General features: G+C 38.7%; 1 protein-coding gene across 1 annotated transcript in view; it reads right to left on the reverse strand.

Moving 5' to 3' along the window:
• Positions 1-20,317, reverse strand: part of Thsd7b (thrombospondin type 1 domain containing 7B) — a 705,347-nt gene that overhangs the window by 233,510 nt on the left and 451,520 nt on the right. Inside the window, exon 12 of the mRNA XM_038349733.1 lies at positions 4,105-4,299. Within this exon, the coding sequence (XP_038205661.1) occupies positions 4,105-4,299 (195 nt within the window). The remainder of the gene's footprint in view (positions 1-4,104; positions 4,300-20,317) is intronic.

The raw sequence follows: 20,317 nt of genomic DNA on the forward strand, positions 1-20,317 counted from the left end.
TATAGCACTAAAGCTTTCCGAGATGTAATCATTCCCCCACTTCTCTCACTAGTGAGTAAATAGACTCATGGCTGGTTGTACAAGTCATAGGAGGTTTTACTGGTCTATTTGTGGTCTTTATGGCTCTCTTGCAAATACTTGATATAAGTTGATATGTGAGAAGTTTTCTCCTTGTCATATATTTTACCTCATACACAATTCTACAAATGTTTCTTGGTAGGTGATTGACTTTTTAACATGTTATTTAATGTTTACAAATAATTTAGTAGGAATCCTGTAGAATCTGAATCACTCCTGGTGCGAAACATCCCTTGACTTGGAATCACTCTACTATGATGTTAACCATCTATTGGCTTTTCAGGGTGCTGTATTCACTTGTGTCTGCCATTGGGGCACTTAGAACCACTTTGAGAAGTATAGACAACACTGACCTAAGTACTCTCTGACTATGACATTTCCTCCCATCAGCCCTGGCTAGAGCAGTACTCCTCACATGAAGTGCTATTGAGCTTCATCTCCATCTCTGCAACTTCCTCTTTGTTTTCAGCCTATTTAGTCTTGGATTCCAAGTCTATCCTATACCTTGACATCACTTTTACCAAAATGATAAAACAAACATGCACTGGGAAGCAATTTCTTATCTTTCAAATTTGATTGTCAGTGTTCTCAGAGTGCTGATTATAACCTTATCTTTGAGATTTTCTTCCTAAATCCCATAATAATATGCCCCTTTGTACATTACTTTGGGCTCTACAATCCCTCCAGCTACATTTTATTTATACTGCTTTACTTGCTTAGTGGAATTTCTCCCTCTGTACTCCACTTAGCTGATGAGATTCCTTTGTGGTTCCCTCCTAGGTTCTCATCTCTTGATTCATTTAATAGAGCTTAAATCACTAATTATAATTCTTACACTCCTAATTATGAATTTTATCAAAAATTTCTTGCTCAAGTTTCTGGGCCATAGGCTAGAAACCTCTACTTAAAACATCTGTTGAATTCACTGTGGTATAACCAACCTCACCCTCTGTAACACACAGTCACCCCTGTGTTTGCTAACAATGCCAGGGGAAGATTACAGTGTTACATTCAAATTATTTTGGTATAATTCCTGCATAGGACTAATGCCAACATTTATAGTAATGTTTATAGAACCCTTATATCATCTTTTCTTTCTTTCTAACCCCTCAATTTGCTCACACCTCTAAATCTTCAATTTAATTCTCCCTTTACAGTGAATGAAAACAGAAGAAGAAGGAGGATAACAAAAAGGAAGACCAGAAAGAAGATACTCATCTACAAAGAAAACACAAGTTACCACAGAACAAACATCCTGTACAAATGGATGCTGTCTCCGATTGTGACTTCCCTCTTAATTATTCGGCCTCCCTGTTTGAAGGAGGATTGAAGTGAGTTAATGCAGAAAGGATTCTCCCAATAAGGAACACATTAGCACTGGGGCTTCATTTTGATTACATTCTAATGAAAATCAGCACTGACCTTTAGACTAAGACAAAGCTAGACTAAACAAATCAATCCCCAGCACAAATCTGAAGACCTTTCCCCTTCAGCCGCAGTGTAAGTGATATGGTAACGTGTATATTCCCACACCTGGATAATGAATGGAATATATCCATCATTGAATAAACAATTGTTTTACTTACCTCTCAGTCTAGAATCTATAAAGATTAGTTTAGAAACAAATAAGGAACATCCAGATGGTAAATTAAAAACCCTTGGTAAAAGCTGCAACAAAAAAGGTAATATTCTAGATGGCCAACATTCAAAGGACTGCCTTGTATTATGACCTACATGCTGTGTGTCTATGTTACATGGTCTAAGTCATAAGATTTCTATTGCCATTTACATTAGAACATCCATTAAAATTTCTGCCAAGTATCATGGGAAAAATTTAAAACACAAGAATTAGCACTGCTGTGGGACAATGGCCTGTACCTTATTACTTGTACTTTAATAAAACGCTGATTGGCCAGTAGTAAGGCAGGAAGTATAGTGGGGTGACAAAGCAGGAAGTATAAGTGGGGCAACAAGAACAGAAGAATTCTGGGGAGAGGAAAGAGTCAGTCTGCAGTCAACACAGAGGAAGCCAGACACAGGAAGCAAGATGAAAATGCCTCTCTGGTGAAATGTACCAAGCTATATGGCTAACACAGACATGAATTATGGGCTAATATAAGTTATAAGAGTTAATAAGAAGCCTGAGCTACTAGGCCAACCAGTTTATAATTAATATAGAACTCCGTGTGTTTCTTTGGGACTCAATGGCTGTAGCACCAGGCAGAACAGAAACTTCCTGTCAACACAACATCATAATAATAAGCTTTGAAAATGGGGGGAAATAAATCAGTTCATTAATGTGTCTTTGGCTTATTGTTTATCAGTATTCTTCCAAATGGTTCTTTGTTTTTTCATGACTGATGTATTTTATGAAACGGATCAATTGTGTTGCCATCTAGACCGAAGGAGTGCAAAAATCAATTAGCTAGCTAAAATAGTAGCAGCTCACAAAATACAGTAAATCCTGAGTAGCCTTTTGGTAAAAGTAATCACTAACTTTGAATTATAGAATAATTAACACAATCTTCAATGTGTACTTTTATAGAAAATACATCTGAAAATGCCAATTCACTCAACTTTTAACAATTTGCAACATAAATGGTGCTAGCTCCAAAACAGTCGTTCTTCTTTAAATATCATTATCAAACCTCCAAGACAAAGGATAACCCTGGCTACAATCTTTCTCACCAAAGGAAGCTTTCTGTCACCTTGGAGATGTGAAGTGTTCCTAGGGTAATGGTTTCTGACACACTGTGTGTGTGCAGGATAGCAAACTAGCTGTAGAATAGTCTCTAAATTCGGATTTGGTCTGTCATGTTTAATCTAGCCTATTGGATTGCTTTTTCTATAAGATTTTTGTTGTTGTTATACTTTGATTTTTCGAGACAGGGTTTCTCTGTAGCTTAGGAGCATGTCCTGGAACTAGCTCTATAGACCAGGCTGGCCTTGAACTCACAAAGATCTGCCTCCCAAGTATTTTCATCTGAACCATGGAAGCAGTGCTACATATAATTAAATATGTTTTATATAAAGCTGTAAGGGCAATGTTCCTCATTTTCAAATTCTCTTGTGATTATATATTTTACCTTCACTTGATGTAGATTTCTAAGTACAGGTGTACGGAGAAATTCTGCAAAAGCTCTAGTCTATCAAGTGAACCATTTTTACAGGTTGAATTATTAATGTTATCAAGTAAACAGTGCTCTTGAACAATGGGTCTTGAAACCAAGAGACTTTAAACTGCCCACAATAACCAATGATCATCTGTGCTCAGTCCTTCAGTGTTGATGCCAATTATATTATCTCAGTGATTATTCTGGTATTTTTCCTTTGGTTCTAATTTCACTGAATTTTGTTTCTTATAAACACAAATACATATACACTTAAGAGAAATTACATGGCATTACCTATATAAACAGTAGATTTTGCAACAGTTATTTTGATATTGCCAGCAAAAAACGCTCTAGTGTGCCAACTAAACAAGGATCTGCTTCATTTTCTATTAACCTTTGCAGAGATACACAGTATCTTATTACATTCTGGCAGAATGCAATAAGACACAAAAGAATCAGCATGTGTAATTTGACTTTTACCTTATACCATTAAAGTCTGAAAGGGTCAAATTGCTTATCAGGCAAAAGACAATAATGTCAGTTATTTCTGCAAAAAAGAAAAAGCAGCGGCTGTTTTTAAGCTTGCCAAACTTTTGCTAAGATAACATCCTGGGAACTTTGCCATGGGATATGCAAATTCATTTTTGCATAAAATTCACCTTGTGAGCATAAAGATTATAAAACTATGCAGAAAACTGTATTGATACCAATCACCCGAATGTCCTTTCATCTCCCTAATATTAGCCAGGTATCTATTAGATATCAGGCATTGCTGCAAGTCTTAAGGATATGCTTTGGGAATGCAGAGGAAGGAGATATTGTACCACATTTCTTTCTGTTGGAGCCTATGTTCTCCATAAGGTATTCAGGGCAGCGTGTCTTGGCTGAAGCTGCAAAGGCAGGCCCACCCTACCTGTGAGCTGCCGTCTCCTGATCTGGGTTGCTTCGCAGTTCTTGGAGCAGGGTGTAAACTTCGACCAAGGGGTGAAGGTGCAGTCTTCACGGCAGGGAATGGTACATTCTTGCACCAGGGGAGGCATGCCGTTCATCTGCTTGAGGCATTCTGTCATTTCTGCAGACTGGTTATCATCAGAGATGCACGAGACAGCTAGGAAAGAGCACACATTTTTTTGTTATCAATTTGATCAAATCAGTGAGGTGCTTTTACTTTGACAAAATAGTAGAAGTCCCTAGAGTTTGAAAATATGTGATTTCATATGGTGTTCAACATAGCTAACCTCACTGCTCCCTGGAAATTAAATTTTTATTGTTGCCATCGGAGGTATTTGAGGATTTAATTGGTTTCATTATTAATCCAAACCTTGCATTGACAGAAACCAAAATAACTCCCAGTAATTTATTATACTTCCTCCTTAGGAGCATTCGATCCCTAGAGATGGAGAAAGAGTAGGAAAGTGCATTGGTACAACAGACTTGAGATGAGGGCAAGAAAGGACCAGCCCATTGTTAGAGAGTCGTGTGGATGTTTGCTAGGCTGGGCTTCTTCTGCTTGGATGGCGAGATGACTATTGTGGGATGGTGCAGATAGATTTACATCACAGTCAGTACTTAAAGAGGAATTTCTGCTAACTCTATATAAGCTCTTCTCCTTTACTAATACTTAAGCATCAGTTAATTTTTAAGTCATTCCTCCAGAACAGTCATAATCCAACCAGATGACGATTTCCCCACGACAAGCATCTTATCAGTTTCAAGTAACTGCTCAAAATTTCTCCTTGACATATCTTTACTAACAACTATGAGGCAAAGTGTTTGTGAAATTTCCTTGTTATTTTATTTGATGCCTTGGACTAAGGTTTAAAATCCTTGGTTAAGAATACTTGATACTTTGAATCACTTGACTCTTCTCTTGAACTCTGCAAGATGTACAGGATGGATACTTACTCTCTTCATATAAACATTGCTATATCCCAGTACTATTGGAAATGTAGACTGGAAATTTTTTGTAGGTGCTGGAGGGAGGGTTGTACCTTGTAAGTTGTATAGCAGTCTCCTTGGCCTGTCTATTAACACATATACACCACCCCAGGTTATTACAATCTGAAATGTCTCCAAGCAGGCTGCTTTTGAAAAATTGGTTTCCATGGTTCTGTGCTAGTATGTATCTGTCAACATCTCTAACAACATACCTGGGAACACTTTTTTCTATAAGTCCTCCATATGATTCTGTCCCACCTTTCACCACTTCCCCTATTTGGCTATTGGACATGGTCTCTGTTTGCTTAGTTGATTTGATATTTTTAACCTTTATGTGATGATGATTTCATTGCTGTTGCATCCCTAGAGGTATTGCTTAGAGTAGTGGTTCTCAGCCTTCCTAATGCTGTGACCCTTTAATATATTTCTCCATTCTGTGATGATCCCCAACCATAAAATTATTTTCATTGCTACTTTATAGCTGTAATTTTTATCTGTTATGAATTGTAATGTAAATATCTGCTCTGCAGGATATCTGATTGTGACCCCTGTGATAGATTGAGAACTGCTAGCCTAGGAGACAGTTTTGTTATTTAGGAACATCCATATGGTTTCTTATAAGGACTGAATTTGTCTCCATCCCTATCTATAGTGTACAAAAATTCCTTTTTCTCTGACCCCAAATTCCAGCCCTGGAAACTTTTGTTACCTTTGATTTTATAAGTTATATTTCTTAGCAATATTTATAAATGTACTTATTGCTATGTATTTGTTGTACAGAGTTCTAGGCTTCATAAGAACATGTTCATATAAGTATATGATGTATTCTGACAATGACCTGTATATTGGATAATTTGGTTCTTTATGAGAAAATAAAATTCTTTTGTGCATATATACCACATCATCTTTTTCTTTTAATTTTTTGTTTCTTAAGAATTTCATACATGAGTATCATATCATTTTCACCTCTCCCTCATATTCCTTTCCAAATCAACCCTGGTCTCATCCCTTTCCTTCGCAAATGCATGATCTTTTCTTCTTCTTTATATTATTATATAATGTGCATGTGCACGCATGCACACATATATACACACAACCTACTGAATTCATTTAGTGTTTCTCATAGGTGTTTGTGTGTGTTAGCTGACCACTTGGGATTGTGTAACTTATCAGGGATCTCATCTCTGGAAAAAAAGGAATTTCCATCCTCTCAGAAGTAATTAATTGTCTGTAACTCTTGATCTAAGATTGGGGATTTTGAAAATTCCCCCTTTAAATAGACATGTCAGCTAGTTAACTTGGTCAACTGGTCAACTGGTTAACTAGTTAACTGGACAACCAGTATTGTTTAGGTTTGTTTAGGCAGCAGTATTGTCAGATTTCAAGGGTGTAGCTTTCCTGTCATGGCTAGAAGACATTATCTAACAGCAGATGTCCTGGTACTCTGCCCTTCCTTCATTTTTACATGAGTCATAATTTGTAGGGATGGCATTTCTGGTGTATGTGGTATCTTGAAGGAGAATGGCCCACATAGGCTCATATATTTTCAATCTCTGTCCCCAGTTGGAAAACCATTTGAGAAAGATAAGGAGGGGCAATTTTGCTAGAGGAAGTGTGTCACTAAGTGTTGGCTTTGAGGTTTCAAAATCCCATGCCAGACCCAGTCCCTCCCCCCCCCCCCCGCAATAGAATAGTAACTGAGAGAGTGTCTCTTATTCTCTGTAATTTTAGCAGTTGTGGGTCTTTGCAATAGTCTCCATCTGCTGGAAAAAGAAGCCTCTTTGATGATGGTGAGAGTTACATTCATCTGTGAGATTATAGCACATTTTATTTATATAAATATCTGTTGGTGAATTCCTAGGTTGGCCCTGTAACTTGGCTATTGTGAATAATGTTGCAATAAACACAGATGTGCAGTGCTCTGTACTCCTCCCAGTCATTCTTGTAAATACCCAAGGATTAGTATAGCGGGCTCATACATTCTTCTGTTTTTAGTTTTGTGAGGCTCCTTCACACTGATTTTTATAGGAGCAGAGCAAGCTTATATTCCTACCATCAGTGTCTAAGCATTTACTCTTTCCCCATATTCTTGCCAGCATTTGTTCATGTTTTCCCTTTCTTTTTAAAATTTTTATTTAAAAATATTTCATCTTTCATGCTATATATTTTGATTATATCTTTCCCCCAAGTTTTCTTAGATTCCCCACTACCTCCCCACCCACCCAGCTTCATGTTGCCTCTCTCGCATATCACACCCCTCAAAAGAAAAACAGGAAAAATGAAAAGCAAAAAATAAAAATCAAAACAAAAACTAAAAAAAAGAAAAAATGAAGATCAATAAGGCAAAAAAACCCTAAATTCCTTAAAAAGTCAAAACAACAAAAACAAAAGCATCGTGTCCATTTTGTGTTGGCCAGCTACTACTGAGCATGTGGCCTGTCCTGGAATGTGGTTGATGTAACCACAGACATGCCACTGAAGAAAACTGATATCCCTTTCCTTTTGCATCAATTGCAAATAGCCTCTTGGTTTGGGTGGGTCTTTGTGTCCAATTCTCATTCTTGGTGCTGGCATTTTGTCTGGTTTGACTCTTGTACACGCTGTCACACTCTCTCTGTATACAGACTGTGACAGCATGTATATTCCTCTAAACTGGAAAACCTAAAAAAATGGTATACATGATGTACCAAAGTTAAATCAAGATGAAATAAATGATTTAAACAGACCCATAACCCCAAGTGAAATAGAAGTAGCAGTTAAAAACCTCCGAACCAAAAATCTTGGGGACAGATGATGCAGTGCAGGATTCTACCAGACCTTCAAAGAACAAACATGAACACTCCTAAAATTATTCTTCAAAAAAGGACTATCACCTAATTTTTTTATGAGGCCACAATTACCCTGACACCTAAGCCACACAAAGATCCAGCAAAGAAAGAGAATCACAAACCAATTTCTCTTATGAATGCAAATGAAAATTTCTCAATAAAATACTTAAAAACCTAATTCAAGAAGACATCAAGATTATTCATCATGATAAAGTTGACTTCATTCCAGAGATTAAGAGATGGTTTAACATACATAAATCAAATGTAATCCACCACAAGAACAGACTAAAAGTCAAAAACATGATCATCTCATTAGATGGAGACAAAGCTTTGACAAAATACAACATCTCTTCATGATAAGAGTCTTGGAGAGTCTAGGGATACAAGGGCCATATCTTAATTTAATAAAGGCAATTTACAGCAAGCCCATTGCCAGCATCCCTGAAAGAGAGGGAAACTCAAAGCATTTCCACTAAAAGGATACCCGTCTCTCCATACTATTCATTATAGCACTTGAAGACTTAGGTAGAGGAAAAAAACTGAAGGAGATTAGGGGGTTTTAAACAGGAAAGGAAGAAGTTAAATATCCGTATTTGCAGGTGATACGATTCTTATACATGAAAGAAAGCTCTATGCATGATAAACACCTTCAGCAAAGTGGCAGGATACAAAAACCACGCAAAGTGTCAGCGGCCTTCCTATATGCAAATAACAAACAGACTCTTTAAAAACACTAAGGAAACAACCTTTCATGATAGCCTAAAATATCTTGATGTAACTCTAAACAACCAAGCCAAAGACTTGCACAATAAAAATGTTAAGACAGTGAAAAAGAAATTGCAAAAGACACCAGGAGGAAAAGGTTTCCCCTGCCTTTGGGTCATAGTATCAATATTGTGAAAATGGCCATCCAACAAAAATCAACCTACAGATTCAATGCAATTTCCACCAAAATTCCTACACAATTATTCACAGAATTGAAAAATTAATCTCCAAGAAGAGCTGCTGAAAATGTCATCATCCCAGATTTCAAGTTACATCACAGAGCTATAGTCATAAAACCAGCAGGGTATTGTCATAAAACCAGACAGACTGACAAGTGCAATAAGATTTAAATGTAATTCAACACCCCCATGGACTCCTTGTTTTTGACAGAGAAGCCAAATATACACACTGGAGAAAAGACAGCATCTTCAACAAATGGTGCTGATCAAACTGGACAGATGTGTCTTCTGGCTTCCCTATGATAGCTGTTCTGACTGGGGTGAGATGGAATCTCACTTTTCTGATAAGTAGTGATGTTGAGATTTTTTCCTATGTTTATTTGCTGTTGTCCTTTATCTTTTACGAACTATCAGTTTATTTCTTTTGCCTATGTATTTTATTTTGAGTGCTTTGTCTGCATGTTTGTACGTGTGCCTTATGACTGGCTCTCACAAAGCTCACAAGAGGGCGTCAGTCGTCTCCCCGACACCCTTAATCAGGTAGTGTGATTCCTAGTGAGTATCTTTTAAATTCTGGGTATGTAAAACTACACTGGTTCTGTTCTGCACTCTACTTGCTACGTGCTACAGGAACTAGGCTGAAAATTTTAAAACACGCAAACACAGAGACAGACAGACAGACAGACAGGGCCACGGGGCCATCCTTGAGACAATAATGCCAAGAATGCTCACTTTATTGTGTTCAGGGGCAGCTTATATAGGGCTCTGGCCATGCCCCAGCTCAGGGGATCTTTCAGATGCAGACCCTGCCATCAGGGTCTCGTGCTCAGAGCTGCTCAGAGCAGAGAAAAACAAGACAGTTACAAGCAATTCAGGGTCTGGTGGTCCTCAGTCCCCAACATTTGTATAATCTAGGTGTAATTGTCTGTCAGACATGCAGGTAAGACGCTTTCTCTCATCCAGTAGGCTTGGGCTCATTCCCTCCTTTTCTGTGCAGGAGCTTGTCAACTGTCACATGACTCAAACGAGATCAGGTGTGGGCAATATGTCACAAATTACCAGAGTCATTCCAAGGAAGCTGGGGCCTTGTTCTGTATCTTGAGATGATTTCTTGAGTTTTCCCTCCTGACAGTTTCAGAATGTTAGATCTGACGTTAAGGCCCCCGATCCAGTGGGAGTTCGTTTGTAATCCAGGTGTGAGACAGAGATCTAATTTCATTTTTCCATGTGTCGATATCTGGTCTCCTCACCTCATCTGTTGAAGATGTTCTTTTCCTTCATGGTTTTAAATTTTTCACTGTAAAGATCTTTCACCTCCCTAAGTAGAGTTCATTTTTAGGTATTTGCTAGATTTTCCTGAGGCTATGGTGACTGAGGTTGTTTTCCTCTCTCTGTCCCAGACATGCTTGTCATTGGCGTGCAGGGAGAATACTGAACTTTACGGTTGGTCTTGTAACTTGTCAAGTTTCCCTAAGTGTTTATCACCTCTAAGTGTTTTCAGGTAGCGTCTTCAGGGTCTCTTCTACAGGATCACATCATTTGAAATTAAAAGTATTTTGACATTTTCCTTGCCTATTTGCATTTCTTTTATTTCCCCCTTGTACATTATTGCTCTAGCTAAGAATTCAAGTACTATGTATATATAATAAGGTGGAGGAGTGGAGGAATGGACACCCTTCTCCTATTCCGATTTTGGTGGAAATGCTTCCAGCTCTCCATTTGCCATGATATTGGCTTTAGAGTTCTCGTATACAGCCTTACCATGTTGACATATGTTCCTTCTATTTTGCATCTCTTTGGGGCACTTGGGAAGGGATACTGAATTTTTTCAGGAGCCTTTATCTTGCATATCCTGATGTGATCATATGATTTCTGTCCTTATATCTACTTAAATGCTGGAAAACAGTTATTGATTTGCATGTGTTAAACCAATCCTGCACACTGGGGAAGAAATTGACTTGGTCATAGTGGATGATATTTGACTGTGTTCTGGAATTCAGTTTGCCAGTATTTCATTTAGACCCTTTGCATCTATCATCACCATGGGAAATGTTCTAAAATTTCATTTTTGTTATGCTCTCTGATTTTGGAATAGGGGCAATACTGGCTTTGTGAAAATAGCTTAGTTACTTTCTTTTTCTAATTGTGGAGAGGTTTGAGGTGCACAGAGGTTAGTCTTTCTTTGAAAATCTGGTGGGAATTACAATGAGTCCATCTGGGCTTGTACTTTTGTACTTTTTTTAAAGCAAGGAGACTTTTTTTTTCTGAGTATTGCTTGAATCTTCTTGCTAGTGAGAGATTTGTTTGTTAAGTTGTTTATATCATCCTGGTTTAATTCGTCATGTGCTATATGTCCAGAATTTTATGTATTACTTTTTATGGTTTATTTGAATATATTTAAAAGAATATTTTGCCATACTGTAAAAAATATCATAGTTGGTGCACTTTTATTACAACTCATTAAGAGATGCCATGTCACAAGGTGCAGTGACCCCTAAATACTGAATCAATGCAAGTAAGAACACTATAAATATTTGTTATGCTGGGAGAGTATAAAATGCAGGCCCCTTTCAGATTCCTATTCCTTTTGTATTCTAAATTTCTTTCTTTATTTGGAGCACAAGAGAGAGCAAGTCTATGTGACTACTGCAAATCCCTCCTAGAACTGGTGCAAGCCAAAGCCATTTAATGCTTTAAGGCTAAGAAACTAACCCATACGATAATGGAAACACAATGCTTCCCATTTGGACATCTGCTCTGTCACAGGTGGAGCTATTCATTCTTTTCAATTATTTTTTTGTTTTGTTTTTATCCACATCCTGGTAAAAAAAAATTCCATTGCACACCAAGCCAACATCACCTGCATCTTCTTTGTTAGGAATATCACAGTCATTAATTGCAAATATAGCAAAGTACTTTATCTAATGTAGGGCACAGACAAATGTTATTTGAATTGCACATTTAGATAACCAATTTTGAGTCAATTTAGAGAACTGTGTCCTGCCAAGTTAATTTTTTCCAAGATGACAATACACTGAATAACAAGACAAGAAATTTAAATAATTATAAAGAGCACCAGCATCTGAAATATAATCCCTGATGTATATCAATGAGAATTTTGTCAACAACAAGAAAATACTTTATTCCCTTTCTATAATTTCCTGTGAATAAGTTTAGAATTGGGAAACTATGACACATAAAAACTTTTACTGCTACTTTGATATTTTATACACCACCTAAGTTGGAACTCACTGAATTTTTAAAGTCAATACTAAGCTATTATAAAATAGTAAAGAAAGGAATAAGGAAGTAAAAGAAGAACCATGCAAGGCGGAAAAGGTCACAGACACTGGAAGGGAACCAGTGCTAAACTGTAGGAATTTGACTTTTTTCGAAACTGTTGTCTTTACACTCGCAGGTAAGTACAGCTTCCACCCCTCATCCCCACAGCGTTCTTTTTACAACAGAATGAATCTATTGCATAGAACCTTAAGTGACCAAAATGCAGAGAATAAGGTGTGGGTTACCCATCCCTAGATGGGACATCCATAACATAATCCCTACACTTAAGGCTGGAATGATTCTAAGAGACAGAGGACCAGGAAGACCATTGCAAAATAGTGTCTTACAGACTCAACATGAATGCTACAACCCCAACCTCCTAAGAAAATTGTTACCTACACAACACCACACCCGTCAACATCCAGCATAGATGGACAAAGGCACATAATGTCCCACCCCTAGCTACAGAGATGCTGAGGGAGAGTTGTTTTCTTCAAGGGCAAGCCCCCTCATAAGATCATGCTAAAGAAGTCACTCTCACACCATAATATGCAGTGGCAACACTAAATGGACCCATCAGGATGTGCACACACACATGTAAGCACACACACACACGGGTATATGATGTATATATGCATATATAATCATCAAAAAAGAGGACATAAATTTAAATGGGTGCTGTTAGGGGACAGAGAAGGAGTTGGGGAGGTGAGAAGTAGGTGGGTAAGATGAAAATACATTATATTCATGTATGTAATTTTCAAAAAAGGAGGAAGAAGGTAGAAAAAATAATCTATAGCCTCTGATTGAATCCTCAGTGTTGTCAAATGAAAAAGTACAGATAGCAACTACAAACACAGAGGACATAGGTCTGTTATTTCACCGTTCTTGCTTTAGTCTCTTCACCTTTAAAATATATGTAAGGCCTTCCATGAAAATAGAGTGGCGAAATTTTAAATGTCTATCATATACTACAGGCTCGATACATTCTATCAATGAGTAGTAAAACTTAAATGTCTTTTTAAAATAAATGCAAGCAAATGTGCAGGCAGCATACACACACACACACACAGACAGACACACACACACACACACACACTTCCCCATACCCTGTTTGTTACCTGGCCATCTTCACTATCTGAAGGGTAAAGCAGGTGAATACCTTGTTTCAATTGCCATGATTCACATGCTACAGTTATCGACAGTCATCATTAATCAAACAATAGACCATGTATGGCATGGCCTCGTGCATGATATTAGTGGGGCTGCGCTCAGCAGATTAGAGAAACGACACTCCTATATAAGACAGTGTCATAGTGTAGTCCAGATCAGATAGCCAAGGTCTCTGGAGGTCACAGAATGTGTACAGTTGAAGCATGTAGCTTGATAACACCCACATCTCCTGATGTCCATACTTCTGTGAAGGAAATCCAATGTGAGTAGCAACTGGAAAAATGCAGGCCATGCATTCATCAGGTTTGACCAAGAATTATGGTTTTCACAGTTTTTCAAGTTTTTTTTTTTAATATCAAGTGTGGAAATATAAACATGAACTACTGACAATTTGCTTTATGGAAAAGTTCTACTATAAATAACTTTATTGATAAGAATTTATTGACTGTTCATTGAATTGTCCTGTAAGATAGGAATGTGCTGACAAAAAGTACTGAGTAAACAGGTTACAGCCCTTGCAAATAATCATAGGAAACAAGTCTGGGCAAATGCAGAGAGAAGACACTGGAATGAATGGAGAGACAAAGAAGCCAGAGCACTGGCTAATCCCACACTCTTTTTATTGTAAAACCCACTGGCAAAAGATATTCTTAAACTATATTCCTTGCAGACAAGCTATGATATGGCTCTGTGACTGCCACTAACGTTATGTAGCCTCCTTATGTCAGACAGCTTCTTCTGAAGAGCAAATCAGAAGCAAGAGTGTACTTATGAAACCACAGACTCGGGTGTCAAGCAGAGCTAAGGGTGACCAGGCACTCTTTACAATGGCCTCATTCAGTTTCTGTACTGCCCTTCAGACTCAACTTATTCAAGAAAATGGGAGGGTAATAGTAAATGATAAACATCTACTGATAACTGACTAAGGTGAATTGCTTAACACAAAGCCAAGCACATATTACTTTAATTAAATGAGCCCAGGATTTGAACACCATACTATCACCCAAATAACTTCTTCAACAGAATTAAGAGGTAGGGACGAGTATACTCGTCCTCTTGGCTACGAAGGGCCTACCTAATCCCACTGACCCACTTGAGCCCTAAGTGTGATTGGAGCCTTTGACTGAATGCAGAGCTCAGTAGCCTCATGTAAAGGCAGCAGGACCTCTGCAGGTTACTGTGTGTTAAGTGTTAATGTCTGTTAAGTGTTATGCTCTATTTAGTGTCTATAGGAATGAGACTTGTATGCTATAGCAAAAGATCACAATTCCAAGAAAAGATAGAAACTCAAATCCAAAGCCTGATGGGAATCCTTCCTGGAAATGCTTAGAATCAAGATCTTCGTGAACGCTGAAGAAGGGAGCGAAGTAAAGAAGAGAACGTGGAGACTGTACATAGAAGTGCTGGTCCTCATACTTATACACGGTAGTCATATCCACTATAAGAGCCACTAGGCTCTTCTCTGGTAACACTAAATTAAAGAGGATTTAAATTTTAGTAAGGCTTTAACTCCTGTGGTAAAGATTTACAATTATGATAACAATCTGGGCTTTGTTACTGATGGAAAGAGAAATGAACTTAAGTTGCAAAGAACAGTAATGTCTGAGGATCAGAAGTAGACCTGTTAAAAGTCACTTTCTCCCTGTGCAGGGTGGTTGAGATACTGCACTTTGCGTATAAGCCTTGATCACACGTACCTAAATACAGCTTCTGCTCTCTAGGATTGCTGAACTTAATTGTTTCATTTGCTCATACATTGAGCTGAACACACACACACACACACACACACACACACACACAGAGAGAGAGAGAGAGAGAGAGAGAGAGAGAGAGAGAGAGAGAGAGAGAGAGAGAGATCAGAACATGAACAAAGGCATCACATATACACAGGAGTATCCAGATATGGATACATATGTACACGTACACATATGCATATAGATAGTTACTTGTAGTCTGTTCTGCTAGGCCATAGAAATGACAGCTACAGGCAAGAAGATGGATAAAGGGACAACACTGTCCCTTCACTAATTGTGATAACCCAGGGAAAACTTGGGTTGAAGGCACAAGCATGTTGAATGGTATAATATAATACATATTCATATAATGGGGCAAACAAGGAAAATGAGACATGGCTGAGGATTTATCTCTGAGATGTCAGCTTAGTTGAATCCTAAGACCTGGATTTTTCAGATCACAACAAATTACTTGCAGGCCACGATCTCTTCTGGGGCTTTCAAAGCGTCCCAAGCACTAAACGAGCAGGAAATGATCTCCACTGGGGTAAGGAGACAGGCTCTCTTCAGTTTTGTCGGCCATGCATTTCCAGCTGGCCTGAATCTGTAAAGGGAGTATTAATTCAATCCCTCATTACATTTCATTTATTATACTTGTAAGATTGCTGGCTTCACTAGAGATGGCCACACGTCTATGTAAGAGTATTGCAAACAGATTCAGAGGGATCTCATTACTAGGCATTGCTTTAAATTCAACTTTCTTAAGCTCCGGACAGATAGCTCTGAGTGGCTACCGGGACTATGGGGTTTCTTTGATAGAAATAAAGAAGAAACAAAATAAATTATTAAAATTAATTAAATAAAAATCTGGTGTCTGAGACTGGCTGTGGCAGGGGTTCCTGAAAATTCTCTCCAAACCTAGATATTTACATCTGCCTATTTGAGTGTCTATTCAAGGAGGTAATGCATGGGGAGATTAGAGGGGACATTAGTGGTTTGATTACAAGAAGAGGTTGTAGAATATAAAATATTTGTGAGTTCAGGAACAGAAACAAGAAAGAACAGCTGTGAATTCTCCAAGTGTTTGGAAGTCTTTACAATGGAGGATGACCTGGTAACTGAAATCAGCAGATTTTTTTAGCTATTACTAAATGGCTGGTCTCTCTGCCCCCTTTCACCTCTAAACTCTGATATCCAGGCTGTGATAAGTTTCTCCTGTTTTCAATTATGCTGTGTTGAGGACAAGGGTTAGCGGCCTTATGACAAGAAATGATAATGTTCTGCCAGGAGACAAAATAAGGATGGAGCCTGATCCTTCACATATGTCTAGGCTCATCACCCTCCCCAAGGACATCCAAATTACTTTTATAAAGTTGCTTCTGACCAGAGTTCAACCCTAATCACCGATAGAAAAGGCTAGAATGAATTTCTTACAAGAGGTCATGGTTTCCAGGACTGAATCTATGAGCATTGCTGCCCTACGAAAGAGGGAGGCCTCAGATGAGGTCCAGAAATCATTGCACACACATCCACGAGCTGAGCAAGTGGACAGCGATAGTTCAGCCAGCAATTGTCCATGACATACTTCCTGTATATGTGGTCCAATTGCACAGATGTAATAAACATGAAAAGAAAAATCCACAACACCCAGGCAGTCCAAGAGCAGAGCAGCAGAGCCTCGGGCACTGAGTAGTTGGAAGGGTCCAGAAAGGAACTATGTATGAATGGTAAACAAGATGTGTGCAGGGGGCTAGAAGACACGCTGCCTGCATAGAGAAAAATGTCAATGAGCTGGCTATCTATTCTTGTTTCAGTAGACCAGCACCAACAATGCCGACATTACACATTCAGCACTCTGTATGAGGTGGCAGTACCAAGTTGTCCTTATCCCAAGGAACGAACTTAATACATAAGATTTGTTTGTAATCACAAAGAGCTAAAAGCTGTAACTTTAATTTGGAAAATATATAAGAAATCAGTTCTATCCTCCTACATTAACAGATATTTGACCATAATGATTGGGGAGCTAAAGTCCCTGGTCCTTTAGTGAAAGGAGAGTTGCTGTGATTTTTTGTTGTCGTTGTTATTTTTGTTCAGAATGTGTTAATTGATGGTGACTGATGTAATAAATGGCCCTTAAAGTGAGAGGGTAAAGAGAAATCTATTCTATTAGAGTTCTCACAATTAAAATTCTAGAATGGCAGCGGGATGGGTTCATCTAGCGGGCTTGGCTAGAGAGTTCATGGACTTGTCTTGATCAATTTCTAGAAGCAACCTCCATCCCTAGCTCACAGTCCCTTCCTTTGACTTCAATTCCAAAAAAAAAAAAAAATCTTTGCTTCTCTTTCCATCTGCCCCTGAGGCTCCATTAAAATGTCACTGTACCTAGTCTTTTTCTGTCCCTCCAGCTCCAAAATAATGACATGGAGACTTCTTATTAATTATGAAAGCTTGGCCTATAGTTTAGGCTTGTTTCTAACTAGTTCTTATAACTTAAATTAACCCATTTATATTATCTATATTCTGCCATGTAACTCATGTACCTTTCCTGCAACTCCTGATTATTGTGCACCTCCTGGCATGTCCTGGTGTCTCCTGGCATCTCCTGACCTCTCCTGGCTTCTCCTGACATCTCCACCTTTTTTTCCCAAGAGTCCTCTCTGTCACTGAAAGTCCCACCTATACTTCCTGCCAAGCTATTGACCAATCAACATTTTATTACACTAATCACGGCAATAAATTTTCATACAGCATACAAATAATCCACAACAGGTCATCTCCCACAAGACTTTCCTAAGAACTACTGTGATAAAGGCCATCTGGAGAAATCCACAGGATCTCAGATTAGCAGCTTTAATACATCCAGGTCTATAAAATATTTTTGCCATGGAGGTTACCATGTTCTCAGGATTATGAGTTAGATAGCATGAAGATCAATATCCAGCCTCTACACTAGGTATCACCTTGTCCAGAAGAGTGAGAACAAAGTCAACATCGCCTACACCCAATAGCTGCATAATGAACAGACTTGGTGCTCAGGTTTAAAGTGGCTTTCCATATTTCCTGTTCTTACAATACTTATTTTTCTATAGTAATTCAGTTTGCTTTTTCTACCTAGCCTACCCTGAGAGCTATTTCCACATATGCAGCTGGGATCTCCTTTAGGGAAACAAACTGACTTACTTCTTACTATAGATGAAACATAATTAAGCATGTACATCTGCATCAAACAAAAGCGCATCTCAACAACAAATGCAATTATTTGAATGATGGAAAGCGCAAATCCACTTTCCCTCATCCAAATCTCATGGCTCAATTATAGGTTTTTAAATGAGAGGAAAACTCTTTAGAAGAGTATTGGTACTGAGAACATAGTGAGAGTAGCAGGGTGAAACTGAAAGCCCTGTATCCTTGGCAGTCAGGCTGTCTTTCCTAGGAAATAGGAAACTTAACTTTTAACTTTTCACTGGAGATTTACTAGTAACGATCCACCTCCAGTAACGACAGCAACCCTGGACCGCCCTCTCTCACGCTCAAGGTCTATCCTCTGACCAGGGTAAGGAGGCACATTAATATGACCATAAACATCTTTTGGCTTAAAGACCTTCCTCACTCATCTCTGCCTGAATACTAAGGCTACAAGGAAGGCTAAAGATTCTTCTCAACCATCAAAATACTGCAACCCTTTAATACAGTTCCTCATGTTGTGGTGACCCCCAACCATAAAATAATTTTCATTGCTACTTCATAACTGTAATTTTGCTACTGTTATGAATCATAATGTAAATACCTGCTATATGACCCCAAAGGTCATATAGTGACCTTTGAGTCGTGACTCATGGGTTGAGAACCGTTGGTCAAGAGTCTAGAAACTAAACCTTTCCTCAGATAGCCAGCGTTGTTGCAAGATGGAAGAAACAGGAAGAGTATCTAATGAGACCATTTCTACGGCACAGATGACACCCTAGCCTTCTATACTGGCTGGTTTTGTCTGCCAATTTGACACAAGCTAGAGTCAACAGAGAAAAAGGATCCTCACTTGAGGAAATGCCTCCATGATGTTCAACTGTGGGAGAGCCCAGTCCTTGGTGGATAGTGCCATCCCTGGGCTGGTTGCCATAGAGTCTATAAGAAAGCAGGTTGAGCAAGTCAGGGGGAAGCAAACAAGTAAGCAGCACCCCTCCACAGCCTCTGCATCAGATCTTGCCTCCAGGATCCTTCCCTGGTCGAGTTCCTGTCCCCTGATTTCCTTCAGTGATGAACAGGAATGTGTAAGTGTAAGCCAAATGAATGCTTTCCTCCCCAACTTGAGCTTTGGTCATGGTGTATTTTCACTGCAATGGAACACTGACTAAGCTTTCCATTCACAGCAATGCCCAGCCTTTGGATATCCTTTGGATAGAAACCATTTGAGCAGGGGGAACTGACCCTTCTCTAATGTAGTCCATTCACAAGATGCCCAACAGTTCCCTCCCTGTGACGACCATCAGCAGTGGAAAGGACATTTTTACTTGCTACTTCCCCAAATCGATCCATGTGGAAGTTGAAGCCAATCCTGGCATACCCTGTGTGCTTTTGTTTCCCCCTTGTAGTTAACTGCTGCTCTCTGTGCAGAGCACGGTGGGGGACACCATATCTGGAGGCTTCGTTCTGCAAAACCAGTGTTTGAGGAACACATAGGCTTGTGATTGCATGCCGACTGACATATATGCAACTTTGGAGTGGGAGCAGCATGAGTTGTGGAAATTGAATTAAACAATAAACCTGTAATTGCTTGTTAGGGTGTTTTAATTGACTCCTAAGTACCATATGTGGAGTTGCGTGACTGCAGGAGTCCAATTATAAGCTTGCTTATGGAAAGATACAACTCATTTTGCATGTTGGAAATATATTCCCCAATTATTGTTGCCCTCTCAGAAAAAGAAGAATTTCAAATAAATAAAGAATGCCCATTAAGTGCCTAATACACACTCAGTCCCTAGGTAACCTAGAAGCATTTTATTTAGGTTCTAATACAAGATCAGAAAATATGCAGTTTTTTTAAAGAATGCCCCCTTTGCTTTCTTCCAAGGCATTTGTTGAGCCCTGGAGCCCTCTATGTTCCCTGGGAACTAAAGAAATGTGCACAGCCAGGGCTCTTGGCTTCAAGCTATTTGAATCCCTCACTACAAACTACGGATGAAAGTAAACACTCCAAGAGAAAGAGTTAAATAAAATGACAAACAATT

The sequence above is a fragment of the Arvicola amphibius genome, chromosome 12, assembly GCF_903992535.2.
Source record: "Arvicola amphibius chromosome 12, mArvAmp1.2, whole genome shotgun sequence".
NCBI lineage: Eukaryota > Metazoa > Chordata > Mammalia > Rodentia > Cricetidae > Arvicola > Arvicola amphibius.